Below are 14,698 nucleotides of genomic sequence, written 5' to 3' on the forward strand. Positions count from 1 at the left end.
GCGGCAGCAGTGCAGGATATCGACACATGGTGCGTTTATGAGCGGCCTTTAGGCTTATCTTACAAAATGATGCGCCATAATACCACGTGCTATGACCATAGACACACCTGTCGATAAAATAATGGATAATTGCTTCAATTACTTGCTGCCCTTTTCGTAACAGTATGATTATGGCTCAGACTGTTTCACAACAAATGAAGCGATGGTACAGTTTGCCGATCCTCGCGATCCTTCTGGTTGAACAATTAATCGACAAAGCATTCTGGCATCCGTTTGATTTGGCACACGTAAAAAACTTCTCCCACAAGGTAAATTTGTGGCAAAATTAAAAAAGGAACCGTACCATAACATGCCGCCGTCTCGATTTCATTCACCGAAACGTACATTTGGCGTCTGTCGCCAGTATGGCAGCGATAGTAATGGCGTGGGCCGGGAACTAGCTCCTAGTAGCTGCCAATAGCAAACCATTCACATGCTCATACCGTACGGCGACAGTGGTACGCCCCTTTAAATGGCGACGACTGGGCAGCCGTGTAGAATCTCAGGAATTGCAATTCCTGCCAATTCAAAAGCATCACCTTAATAATTGCTTTATAATGAACCTAGAAAGCAACGGGGGGGGTGAAAGTTATCAAAATGATGACGGTGGCAAATAGTATTGTGTCGTCGTTTAGGAGGTGCTGAAACATTAGTGCGTCCATGCGCGATCGTGATCGTCGCGTGGCGCATTCTCAACGCCGGGTCTCAGGTTATTGCTACTCAGTTGTTGCTGTAGGTCTGGTGTGTTTGTTCAGCATGTGGCTTATGGGAAGGGATCACCTCGCGTCTGGTGTTACGTTTCCTTCTCGGTTGTGTTCGTGTTTGTGGGAATGTTTTCCACGAATAGTAGCGAACGGGTAGTCTGGCCTCGCTGAAGGGATTAACACGATAGCAGGCACAAATATAGCTAGCTAGCCACTTGCCACGAGCATGATGTTCCTGACGTTACATCTTCATTTCCCCGGGCATGCTCCAGCCGTCTTTCTGCCCACAAGCACCAGTCAAAACAAATCCGAATTTGATAACTGGGTGTGCGATGGGTGATGGCAGCCTTTACAGGGCTTGCCTAGTCACTTTCGAATGTGAACATTGTTATTCTGCGCGTGCAACATGTTAATCCACATCAATCTGATATTTCATTTCCATCATAATAATTTTTAATTTCTTAAGCAATACGGCCTTCTTTGACCATTACTCCTGAATATTTTTTTTAAATTTCTTCGGCATGATTTTCAACACGACTCAAGCTGGATTGAGTTTTACAGTTCTTTGTTATGAGTTGAAAATCATGTGGCGAAGCTGAAATTTAATTAGGAAGTAAATACACAATTTGAAAACTGTTGAAAAACATCTTGGATGGGGTGAATAATAATGTGCACATTCGAAAGTGACTAGGAAACCCCTGTATAGGTGTGGTGTGGCAAAAATCACTCAACGTACCGCGTGCAACGGTCGTGTCTTGCTTCTCTATCGCGCTCTATCGCGTTCTGCCACGATCTTGAATCTCGGGAGGTCGAGAGACAGAGGGAGAGAGAGGGAGAGAGAGACAGAGAGGGAGACGTACTAGGGCAACTGAATCATTTCATCCTGCTGCATGGCCTCGTTTTTCCAGAGGCGCACACTTACCTCTTGGGTTGCGGGCATGGGCACGGGCAAATGCATATGGCCAAAGATTACGAACTGCCTGTCCCGAAGGATGTCCGTTAGCGACGATTCACTGCTAAGGTGGTAGAGATGGCGGTTGTTCCCGAGTCTGATTACGCGTGATGATTTGAGTATGACATTTGTCCTTAGCGGCGATTTAAGGGAGGAGTGGAATCTCTTGTTTTATAGCTATAGCGGCGTAGTGTAATTTTTATTTTAAATTATTGCTGCCTTTTTACTTACTTTTTTGCCTTAATGATAGTTGTAGCAATTAATAAATAAATTTCCATTTTCACTTTAAATGATAAATACTCCCTAAAAGAGAATTACCACCGGCACAGCCATACGAAAGGGGCAGGAAGGCTTCTTAAAATAATCAGACCTTCATTTAATAATGCGACATTGAACAGCTGTACCCTGGAAAGGGATAAAATATCTAGTGGTGCTGCTGAAGCTAATAAAAAAAATCCACACGTGCTGCCGCCTTATAACCCGCCGAAACTTCCTCTTCACCTTATGCCAAAACATGATGCGATTGGTTGCCTCTTTGTTTCTTCCATTCTTGTATTGCTAAAAACCAACAAACCCCCAACCGTCCCCTTTCGGTGAGCGGATAATTCTTCGTCGAAAAGCAACGGCTACGGGCCTCCGCCGTCGTCAGTAGTACGTGTGTGCAGTATCCGTGGCCGTATTTATTTACTGGGATGAAATGTAAGGTCGACGAATCCACGTGCCGAGGCGGCATAGACCCCTTTCCAAAACCTCCCGCCGTCACCTGTTTGCTGCACAACCCTCACCCGCCGTGTATTGCGTGTGTGTGATGCATTCGTTCATGTGTACAGCGTTTTCACTGTTTGGAGCTGGCGTGTTTCGTACGCCCAGTTTGCGCCCAATCGGCGTGGAAAATTTTTTTTTTTCAACACTCACACACACTCACACACACACACACACACACACACACACACACACACGCTATAATCATGCCGACTACTTTCTAGCAACGAAAGCACTGCTGCTACTACTACTGTCGGCTAACAATCGCAAGACTTCTTCCGTGGTTTGTTTGGGAAGCTTTCGCTAGACAATTCGCGGTGGGATCGTTCGTTCAACCGCGCGCGCGCTGAGTCCGAGTTAATTTGGACATCTAAATTGGGGTCTAAACGCAAAATGTGCGAAATGTGGTAACGGATTTTTGTGTAGTGGAATGTCCGCATTGCGTACGACAAGGTGTGTTGATGTGCATCATCAGATAAAAGGCCAATGGTTTAAGGGATGCAACGGATTAGGGGCAAATTTTCCAGAATCGATTGCCGAGTCAAGTGGTTCTCGAAAAGTGTCACTTACGGGGGAATTTGCGTCAACAATGCCTTACGTGCGTATACAATGGGGGGAATGGAGCGTTAAGTTCGATTGTCTAGTTTAGCGTTGGAGACATAATTCAATTCTCCTTTAGGGCAATAATACTGTCATTGTTGTATGGCTTTGTCACATTAAGCTACCATATAACCCTTTTTGTTTAGCAAAATATTTCAAAGCATGATCGAATGATCGTATTTCCTTTTTCTTTTGCTTCTCCAAGAGGCTTTGATAGCACAATTTGTCGAATCTGTCGATCGTTCGAACGCGTACGTACGATCATCGCTAGCTGCCCATTTTACACGCATCAATCAATCGATCGTTTCTTCAATCGGACGACGGCCTCGCCTTCACCGGCCTGTTCAATGGTCGGTTTATCCGTCGCATACGTACCGAACCGATCGGATCGCATCCAAAATAAACATTGACCCGCTTCAACGCAGTGCTGGGTGGGTATCACACTACCGTAGGTATATATGTGTGTGTGCTCTCTTAGGCACGCTACTATGATCATCACCCTACTTTGATGACAAAATATGCGCGACGACGAGTGATGCTCGTGATATGTTTGTCGCCCCCCACGCGCCCTGCGCCAAGAACCGTTTGGTGAGGATACTGGCCATTTCACTCTACCATCTTCACGCCCTTGCCATAGCCGTGTCATCCAAATTACCCTTAATGTCCACATTCATTTCCTGCTTTGGGTCGCGCATACGAAAGAGGAGGGGACGTCCAGCCATTATCAGTGCGATAGGGCGCGTGGGGGCCAATGTGCAATGTGTGTGTCGCATATACGTATCGATTTTCAGCGAAATCTGTACACACCTGGCCACTAAACGTGATAGAATCATAATTGTTAATGGACTTTTTTTTATCAATGATCCCGTGTGAATGTCCCACCCATCGTTCCGCCGAAATCTCAAGATCAGTTTGTCACGACACAAATTTTCCATCTGGCAATCAGGCAAGGTGGTTTGGGAGGCGCATGGTTAGCAATTAATTGTAAAGTTGAAAAGGAGTGGGTCTAGCGGTTTGTCGTGAACGCATTGGCTATATCCGATTGGAAACACATTTGCAGTTCGACAGAGTGTGTGTTGCAAGGGGTCATGTGGAGCATTGTAGGTTATAAGATCATTTAAGTGGCACAAACATAATTCATTGAAACATTAGTTTCTACTATCTGGTGTCCACTAGTATATAATATCATGCAATATTTTATATAATTAGTATATAATATCATACAATATCAAGTATCATGCCTCATATTAAAAGATTGCATTAAAAAAAGTGCAAATGATTACATAACCGCTTTAAATTGATGCTCAGGAAATGATCATAAGAAAAGGGATAAATAAAACCTCTCCCGATTTGTCGTTCAAAACACACTTTTGGAATTACGGTGCGATCACACGATCACATCATCCCCTTGGCTTTATTTATCGCTTTATGCTCACTTTCTACACCCGATTCAGCTCGATCGCCTGTTTTGTGCACGACACCATCATCATATCACACCCCCCCCCCCCCATAGCGCATCCGAGATGTGTCCGAAAGTCGAGAGGGTGATTCTGCGAATGTTTTTCACAACCCCTGTACTCGCGGGTTTCCCAAAGTCGCCCACTATCATCAAACTACCAGCCACCACCATGGCACGATTTGCTCGCGAGCTCACTCTAACACACAATTCACACAAATGCGTCTTCGGTTCTCTCACACCACCCCCAACCAACCACCCTCTATGAAGTGAGGGTCGTCTCCTCTATACCGTTGAATGTTTCGTTTATTTTTCATTGCGTTCACTCGCTGTATGTGTGAGCGTTCGCCTTCACATCTCACTGGCAAGCGCCAAGCCTCCCCTAAATCGCATGGTACGGTCTCCGGTGGTGGTGGTGATCAGGGGCGGGGTGGTGATAATGGGGTGTCTACTGCGGGCGGAAGCAGAGGGCGCCTGTGTCGGTCGCCGTGCGGTCGGTCGTTAGGTGTGTGTTTGTGTGTACGAGCTCGAGCGCGTCGATTTTGTTTTGTTAGTTTATAAATACGTTGGTTCGGTTGGAGCCGATCGTCAGTCGTTCGTTCGTCCGCACGGAGGCAACTTGTGTTAATATCAGTACCATTTGTTGAGTCGATTTGGAATACTTTGAGCTCCGCAGAGTCAGCCAATCCAAGTGACTTAGTCGATTCGAGGTGACTTCAGAAGGGTGTTTTGTGTATATGTGGGTGTGTTTATGTATACGTACTAAGGTCGTGCAATTTGCGTACCAAAACGCAGAGAACAGCAGCTGAAAACAGTTTGTCATTGAACCGTGTGTGTATGTGTGTGCCTTGAATCATTTGTGAAAATCACCCCCGTGTTCCACGCTGTGTTTCGCTCAAAATACAAGAACAGAAAAGTGCATTACAGAAGTGAGGCAGCAAGAAGGAGAAGCTCCTCTTTGAAGTAAGAGTTTTGAAAAAAGAAAGACAATCGATTCATAAACATTCAAGCGAAGCTGCCAACAGCTCACAAAAGCTTTATCGTGTCAGCAGAATCCGTCGTGGAGTGGAACATTGTTTTGAAATGTAAGTTGAGCAAGCAAAGATGCAACCAGTCTCTTTCACACACTCAGTACACCGTTCAGTGTCTCTGGGACTTAGCGATTGACGCAAATTCGCTGTATAAGATCGCTTTGCCAGAGGAACGCCGAACCCAAGAAGGGAGCTGAAGGATTTTGGGGGAATGTTGTGAACGTTGCTAGTGTTGGGAGGCCGGGAAGGGCAGTTACCTGTACACATAGGTCAATGGCGTCACCATGTACAGCAGGAGTGCATCGAATGGCAAAAGCGACACAATTGCATACAAAACACGTTGCTGTATGTGTCGGCGATTACAGAACCAGTCGCCGAGTCTGTGGAATGTAATGTAAAACCTTCCTGGGTGCAATAATTAGCACAAAGATAGAGAGGCAGAAAAAGACGAAGAAGAATAAGAATAAGAAGCAGAAGACCCTGTTTATTGCACCTGGCACGAAATCTCTTGAACATTTCATTCGTTCCCATTTTTCCATTCCAACGAGATATCGCATACAAATAAAATACGTTTATAAAGTTTTCCACAGAGAAACAACCTTACCAATGCATTTGATCGTAGTCTCCGGCCCTGTCCGATTAAATCCGGTGGCCAACTGACCGTATCCGATCGATGGCGGATCATACCGACGCAATCTTGCCCGATCGAGACGCGCTGGAAACATTTCAATCAGTGCCAATTTAGTTACACTGGCGCGCAGTGACTTCTCGCTGGCATCCACCACCTCCGTGGTATTGCTTGGTAGCTGTGCGGTTTTCCACTTGGCACCCCCTCTGGTACAGTACACGGTGGAGGTGTTGTTGCGTTTATTGGTGGATAATTGAGTTTCAACCAGTTGACACTGGCCTGAACCGGGGGGAACCTCTACTACTGTTTGATTGACAAATTTAGTTTTCCGCCCTACGGGAAGAATGATGATGGCTTCCCCGCCCGATTGGAGGCAGGTCCCCAGGGACAATCGCGGACGGTTCTGGAATATCGGGAACTGTTGACGCGCATCCTTGACACGTTTATCAGGGTCATTGATTTTGCTGTGTTGCGTTTCAAAGGTAAAGTGCGTCGTAAAAAGCAACAAAACGGACTCCCAAGACCTTAGCCGTATTTTCCTACCTCCCATCCATCAAAAAGATTCTACAGAGCCGTGAGGAAGGAATATCTAATCGAACAAACGTTAGTCCCCAACAGACACAAAGAAAGGACTGGGAGACAATCAACAAAAGTTAGTCACGAACTAGCATAATAATATGGCCACATCAACAGCACCAAGAGAGAGGGCACCACGTTCACCTCGTCTGAACTTTTGTTTTTACACCGAAAAGGATTGCAACCGAAATCTGTTTGGTGTGTTCGCTCGATTGTTTTGGATTTGTTGGTGGTGAAGTTTTCTTCGATGCGCTTTCCATCCTCATGAAGTAATCGACGGGGGAAGCAGTGTGAAGACGTCAGCCCTCTGGGATAATAATAGTAAACGGGCATCTTACTTTCACTTCACTATAGAGTAGTGTGTGTGTGTAAAAAGAATAACAAAAAAAGGAGAAAATTGGTGGCATTATTGAGCTCCTTTCCGCAGAGGAGGGTTGAGGGAGTGGGGTGAGGTAGGGGGCTGGATATGAAATTTGTGGATAATTTCAGCATCTAAATTACAGCTTTGTGTGCATGCGGCAAATGCAATCCGTCGATAGGTGTGCACAAGATGGTGCCAGAAGGAGGCGTTTGTTCGTGATAATTTTTTTGGCAAGTTATTGAGACGAGGGATGGGAGCTTCACAGATCAACACGAAGATCGTTTTTATATAACAAGGAATAGACGCTTTAAATTGAATATTGCCAAATACTCCCGTTTCATCAATGTGGCATGTAATTCAAACAAACACAAAAATTCTATTACGGAAAAGATTGTATGAATTCATCTCCATCCTTCGAATTCAAAGGGTTGTATCTTGCAGCAGCTTTAACAACGGTGTGTCACCGAGAAGTAGGTCAGCATGAAAGGGGGACATATGGTGATTTGGAAAGATCACTCCTTTCCACACTGGGGCCGGAGCGACCATGCACTTCTTCCGGCTCTCTCTTTCTCTCTCTCTCTCTCTCTCTCTCTCTCTCTCTCTCTACACTTTCGCTTAACCATGGACCATGAACAGTAACAGTTGTGATGAATGTCGTTTCACAGCACCGTGTCTGCGTGTATGTAGCAAGGCCACGGCGTCATCAGATCGATCATCATCACGCTTTTTCCACCGCGTTTGCCACCGTTGTTGAAGGAGAAATCTACGTACGCAACCGCTTCTTGTTTTCAAAATAACATCCGCCGGGTGAACTTTGAATTTTTCAACGCGAAACGTACACTCAAACATTGCAGGATAAAGGGTAAATAAACAAACACCTTAAAGTGTGTGGTCTGGTGCTTTTAAAAGAAGCTTTTGTTGTATTTTTATTGGAAGGAAATGGTCTATATCTCTCGATCGGAATGTGTCCCGGAAAGGGGCAAAGGGAGGGCAAAGAAGATTCCAAACTGTTCGAACACACAATTGGTTGCGGAATCATGTTTTGGAGGGGCATGTGTGTATCGTGTTTCCAATGCAACAAGGAAACGGCGGCGAATAATCCACCCATCAACCTCTCGTGCCGCTTGTGGTTAAAAGGTGTTAGATGGTCTGCGAACGAACACTGCCCTTGAACCACACCAGTGCGACCCACTTTCCGGCATGGTGATGTCTGTGTGTGTGTGTGTGTGTGTGTGTGTGTGTGTGTGTGTGTGTGTGTGTGTGTGTGTGTGTGTGTGTGTGTGTGTGTGTGTGTGTGTGTGTGTGTGTGTGGTGTGTGTGTGTGTGTGTGTGTGTGTGTGTGTGTGTGTGTGTGTGTGTGTGTGTGTGTGTGTGTGTGTGTGTGTGTGTGTGTGTGTGTGTGTGTGTGTGTGTGTGTGTGTGTGTGTGTGTGTGTGTGTGTGTGTGTGTGTGTGTGTGTGTGTGTGTGTTGTGTGTGTGTGTGTGTGTGTGTGTGTGTGTGTGTGTGTGTGTGTGTGTGTGTGTGTGTGTGTGTGGTGTGTGGTGTGTGTGTGTGTGTGTGTGTGTGTGTGTGTGTGTGTGTGTGTGTGTGTGTGTGTGTGTGTGTGTGTGTGTGTGTGTGTGTGTGTGTGCGGTGTAGTTACTGCAACTAACACCGCCACCGTTTGTTCCATTCCAAAGGTCGCTTTAAGATATGGATTTTAATGCAAGAAAATGTAGAATAACCTTTAAGCGTTCTGGTTGGGGATGGGCAGTAAGACACACAAAGAGAGCTTACTACCCACTGAAGAGGGCATACATTTCGACGCAAAAGCCGACGATAGACGATCGAATGTCCAGGATGAGGCAGAGTTCTTTTGCCATGAAGAAGGTCAGCGTCCGTTCCCCATTGCGTGTTTGCGTTGCGGAACCATTGCGTAATGTTGCGGCGTCTGCTAATCAACTTCTGGAAAGAACGATCGGTCAAGCGCGTTCGCACATACACCCTTCAACGCAACCAAGCCAAGCTTAGTGGTGACAATTGCCCCGGGTTTGAACGATCCAGAACGGTGTTGTAGCTGGTCTTTTGCTGCAATTGCCGTCACTAACCCACTGGCATCGTTAGAGCACAATTGTGTTTGTAAGTACCATGCGCTCCACTCCACAAATGTCTCACTACACTGCACGACAGGGAGCTATGCAGATAAGGGTGACGACGGGTGACAAATAGTACACACACGGAACTTGCTGCCGTGTCAAACACACATAAATCGAATTCAATCACGGGCATTCTTGGGCTGTATGCGTGTAGATCGTGTGTGCCTTCTATGAGGGTCATCTCCTCTGTCGCTACACGTGCATCGGCAGTGATTTCGATTCGCGGCAAGAGTGGCTAGAAGATCTAAATGATCGGAAAGAAGCCGAGCCCGCGCTAGATGATGATAAGAGGACGGTTCAGATGTTGGATGATGTAATGGGCGAAATTCACAAAGGTTCGGAAAAGGACGATCTCTTGTTCCTCTCTGCTGCCCTCAAAATCATGTATCAGCTGATGCTGGAGTGGTGTGTGCTTTATCTCGGGGCCACTTTGCCGTTCCCGTAACCCAGAGGGGTAGAAATCATTCACCCAGTTTTTCAGAAGATTGCAGGGTCAAACGGCATCGGTGGAAGCCTTCCGAGTGATTGCACATCCGCGTTGGCTTTGAAGCATCGTCATGGTAATATCGTTCGCCGCCGACGCCGTCTTGATTTTGCTGCTTCGGTTAGTAATTTTAGGGCTAAAAGAAAAGAAATTCAAATCAATAACACTTTTCGCTGTGGTGGAGAGGCACGTGCAAGAAATCTGCATCGCTATCCTGACTCGGTCACGGGAATCCCTTGGAAGTGGTGGTGGGTGGCACCTTCGTACGCGACCGGATGCGCAACAAGGGTGGGAAAGAATGTTACGCTTCTTTTCTGTTCGATGGCATGTCTATCCAGTGTGTGACTAATCTTACATGACATCAGCGACCCCGGACTAGACAAGGCAATGAGATTAAATGTACGTGCCATTGTTCGATATCCTCCAGTTAGGTGTGTCGTTTAGTTTGACCACCTTTCTTTCATAAAGTGGGAATTAGAGCGCGCGCAACACCACAAACAAGGCAACAATCCTCCACTTACGCTAACACAATGCATACTTGATTCATTATTAATAGTTTGTTTCTGGTTTCTGTTTTGTTGTTGCAGTTTCTTCAAGTACAAAGCTATCAGCAATCAGTAACAGCAGCATGTCGGTGGCCAGCGTACAAGCACCCCATCTGGCGGATTTGTGCAGCTCTCTGAGGTAAGTTCCAAAACAACACTTGGGGGAAAATGGGAACACGTCCGACCAGTGGCGAAGTGGTTTTCCCCAAGCTCTTCCACTCCCTGATAGTGGTCTCTCCGGCCAGCTTAAAAAGCGGTCATTAAACGTTTATGGCTGCAGTTGTGGAGTACACTGTTTCCTCCTTCCCCCTTTTTCCAGGAGTTCAGGGCTCATGTTGGGCCTCCTCGAATTCCTCGAATTATTTACATTCCATCACGTCCTCCTCTGGTGTGATTGTGGTGGGTGCGTTGGGTCGGCGGCACTCGGGGATGTTGCCGCTTGCCCCCAACGGGGTTCGTTTATTTTTAGCATGCATTGCTCATCCTCCTTTCCAAAAAGCTGCTGGTTAATCTCAGTTAGTATCCACCCCCAGAGTCCAGTGAGTGGCAACAAGTGGCAAGTAAGCGCGAAAGGTTGGTAGGCGTGCGTTGCGAGTTGGAAATTCTAGTCTAATTTTAGCCCAACAAATCGTTCATTCATAAATCCTTTCGGCTACGCACCTGGAGCCAGGTCTTTAGCAGGCAATTGTGATGTGGTTTAAATCGATGCAGTCTGGCTACTGCACTATCGTGCCTGAAAATACCTGCACAGACCTTCCTTTGAGCGTTAACAGCAACCGTCTCGTTGATGTGTTTGATTTTAAAATACCTTGACGGATTGAGATGTGACGTAGTTGTGCTTGTTGCTCCGGTCTTGTTCATTGAACAAGGGATAGGCAAGATTTATTTGTTGATGAGAGATGCGTCGTTCATTCGCGTAGCCGCGTAGTAAGAATGAATCGTCAAAACCCACTGCCCTGCGCATGTCATGTGATGTGGGATGGTTTTACGCAAGTTCTGCTGAGTGTGTCATTGAGCTAATGTTTTCTTCTTTTTTTCACTTGCAGTCGTACTAGTTTAAGTATGTCGTCGTCGCTGTCGGATCTGGTCGGCAGCCCCTCCCTCGGTGCCGTGTTCGATTTCCACTCGTCGGATGCGGTGCTGACGATCGAGGAGCTGCGGGAGCAGCTCGGCTCGTGCTACACTTGTGGCGTCTCCTGGACCGAGGATCAGGTGTCGCTCGATTGCACAGAGTGCGGCGGTTACAGCCTAGAGCGACCGTGCCTCATCTGCGAAGGTATCTGCGGTCAACTGTGGAAGCGTGATTTTACCATGGTAGGTGTTACTACAATTCTCCCCCGTCTCTTCATCCCTTCTACCAGATGTTCTAACACTCTCGTTCTCTCTCTTTCTCTTCTTCTTCCTTTACAGAGCCATGCTTGCGGTAAATCACGCTGGCAGGGTGTGTGCACCAAGTTCCCGGCACAGATGATTCAGTTGCAGTCATCCGCACCGCTGAGCAGTTGCGCCAGCTTCGGTAGCCACCACCAGCTTACAGGTTGTGCCGCTGCGGCGGCAGCCAACAATGGTGCAAGCACTGCAAGTCAGCAGCATTTCCTGCAGCAAGAACTGTGCGCCCGGCTCGAGAAGCTTTCCGCTAATGCGCATTCGTAGAGCGTCTGCTGCGCAATCCGTCACCGGCGCAACGGTTCCGGGTGCATGTTTTTTTAAGTTTATGTAGAGAATGTGGAAGAAGACGAGCACCAACTGCTGCACGAGATAGCAGGCCTCAGGCGGTAGTAACCTATATGCATGCGGTCTCGTTGCGCAACCCAATTAGGAAGCGTGATGTTTCCAGCATAACGGAGAAAGAGATGGAGTATTTTATCTGCTTACCGGGCATATGAGTTCCTACTGATATTGAGTATCAACCGGCAGGAGCAGGGAGTAAAACCTCTCTCAAAGACGCGCTATAGAGTCTACATGATTATGATAGCATTTGATACGTATACCGTATCCTTCTTGCTTTTGAGCGATTTCCTCTTTTTCTTCCGGCCGAATATTACAATCGGACGATTAAGATTTCACAGCAGATAGCAGATTATTTTCCCCGAATATACAGGGCATCAGGTGTAGTACAGGATTTCAAAATTAGTACAATCTTAGTGTTCCCCATCTTTTTAAACCATGTGATAGAACCATTCGCTCAAAATCGACCATTGAAATCCGAAGTCCGTAGCAAAACAATATCAAAAGAGGAGATCAGATCAGATAGTCTATCATACGATCGTACGTTATTTAGCTTAATAAGAGGAGAATGTTTTTCTGTGAAAAACATGACATTTATTAAAATTTCGCCTAGGATAGGGGAAGCAGAACAATAGTGTGTAATGTATGCAATTTAGAAGATGGCAAAAGGTGTGCATACAACTCTGAGGCAACTCTGAGCAACATTATATAATTTAAAAGAAAAAGAAAATACAAGTGAAAAGAATTAACAATATTCGTTAGAATTGTTCTTTTCACTGCAAAATTTTGATATTATATCCCTTGCACGTTGGGTTACCGTGATATGCCACCGTCTACTAAGGCCACCAAACCAGAAGCTGGAGTATGCTAAAGAGAGCATAGATTTTGTTTTTTATTTGCAGCTTATTGTCTATTTACATCATTTTATGCTAGTAGCTTAACTAGGCGTAAGGTGTTCTTTAGTCGGATAAAACCATATTCGTATGAATGATATAAATTGTTTTGTATTTCTTTGTGGTTTGATGAGATGGAGTTATGTTGATATCGAAAATCACAAACAATAAAAGAAAAACAAGCTATGTAAAACAAAACCGACTATTTTTCCTGCAATTGAAATGAATTTGTTAAGTGATGAGCGTAACCTTGAATTTTTATTGCAGAGGACAATCCATGAACTACAGTCTGTTCCCGAGTTATACGATTCTCGAGTTGTGCAGATTCGGAGATATGCGGTTTTCTAAATGAGATTGTTTATGTGTGAAATCAGTACAGAATTATCAAATGCAAAATTATTCGTTTTCGTTTATTATTTGTTCTTGCTAAAATTCTCAAATCGCTTTAAAGTCAGAAACTTAAAAAAACAGTATGATTCGTATGTAATACATTATACAGTGTATAAAAGGAGTAAATTTAATCAAAAATATCGATCAAGCACCTATATATTGACTGAAAAACGTCGAATATTCAAGTTACCCGGACATTCAAGTTGCGCGGATGCCTTGGGAACGCAAAAACCGCGTATCTTGGGAGCAGACACTTTGATTGGAACGTCCTGTCGTTCACATCGAAAGAAGATCAAAATGTTTTAAGAGGCATATGGGGGCAATAGACATAAAGTCTCTATAAAATAAACAATAAAATCAATATGCTCAATATCAATATCAATCAAGATACAGAAAAAGTCACCAATTTCTTGTACTAAAAATCCAGTTCCATCAAAGAAAGCCAAAACACAATCAGTTTGGTAGGTTAAGCCACAAAACCACATAAACGGCCACTTCAATATTGTTGAAGTCAGTTTTTATGCACGGGTAATTTATTCGCTCAACATGTTTCACCTGTGTTAAAATGTGATTTAATTATGCACAGGGAGCAATTGAACGTGTGTGTTTAAGTTGGCTTATTGTGAAACATCCATGTGTAATATGTGTGTATGTGTGTTTGTTTGCTTGCGAATGGACTCTTTTATTTCGCTGGTCATAGTTCATAGTAGTGCATAGTTTATAGGCTAATAATGGTGCCCTTTCCGTTTTAAGTTCGTAGGCTGAAATTTCAGCCTGTCAGCTGTTTGCATTGGATAGCAGTTTTCGAGCAGCTATCTAAGTGAGTATAATATACAGGTGGGTTTATCCCAAGGTGTATGAATTTAGAAGGCTGATTTTTATCACTTCTGCTTCTGAATGAAGATTTTAAGAGTGTTTTGAGTATTTGTCAAGCCTCCAGAAAGCTCGTTTGAGAAAAGTTTTCACTCGTTCTGTTAAAAAGTGATGCTCAAAATTGGTTATAAAAAATGCTATGAGACCACCTGGACTGCATACACTTTGATTCTATATTGCATCACCAGATCTGTTTAATACACCTTGAGATAAATGTAAACGAACCCGTGTTTTCGAGCAGGTACTTGAATCTAATTCTAGCTTTGTGGCTAGATTAATCTAGACTGAAAATTGCAAGCTAGTTTTTTGTGTGGTTTTGTATGGAGTGTTTACATGATTTCAGCCTCCAACTGTCAAACTCCATACAAAAAGCTAACTAGAATCGTGAAGGCCCCCAATATTGCTAAAGTTGACGTGCAGTGATGTAAGTGAATGAATTTAATCAATAGAGGAGTTAAAATCCTGTACAGCATATTCACCTTAGCTAACCCAAGCGCCACAGATTAAGCTTAAACGACTGGAAAATTGAATATCCATAGG

The 14,698-nt window shown here is 44.9% G+C and overlaps 1 protein-coding gene across 2 annotated transcripts in view; it reads left to right on the forward strand.

Moving 5' to 3' along the window:
- Positions 1–13,025, forward strand: part of LOC121597167 (protein pinocchio) — a 29,136-nt gene extending 16,111 nt beyond the window's left edge. The window contains exons 1-4 of one of the 2 annotated variants that reach the window (XM_041922746.1): positions 5,082–5,598; positions 10,317–10,413; positions 11,321–11,588; positions 11,685–13,025. In XM_041922746.1, the coding sequence (XP_041778680.1) occupies positions 10,358–10,413; positions 11,321–11,588; positions 11,685–11,927 (567 nt within the window). In that variant the 5' untranslated portion in view covers positions 5,082–5,598; positions 10,317–10,357 and the 3' untranslated portion in view covers positions 11,928–13,025. Of the gene's footprint in view, positions 1–5,081; positions 5,599–10,316; positions 10,414–11,320; positions 11,589–11,684 lie in introns of those variants that run through there. The other variant, XM_041922744.1, reaches the window with a different exon arrangement.
- The last annotated feature ends 1,673 nt before the right edge of the window (positions 13,026–14,698 follow it).

Source organism: Anopheles merus, chromosome 3R (assembly GCF_017562075.2).
Source record: "Anopheles merus strain MAF chromosome 3R, AmerM5.1, whole genome shotgun sequence".
Classification (NCBI taxonomy): domain Eukaryota; kingdom Metazoa; phylum Arthropoda; class Insecta; order Diptera; family Culicidae; genus Anopheles; species Anopheles merus.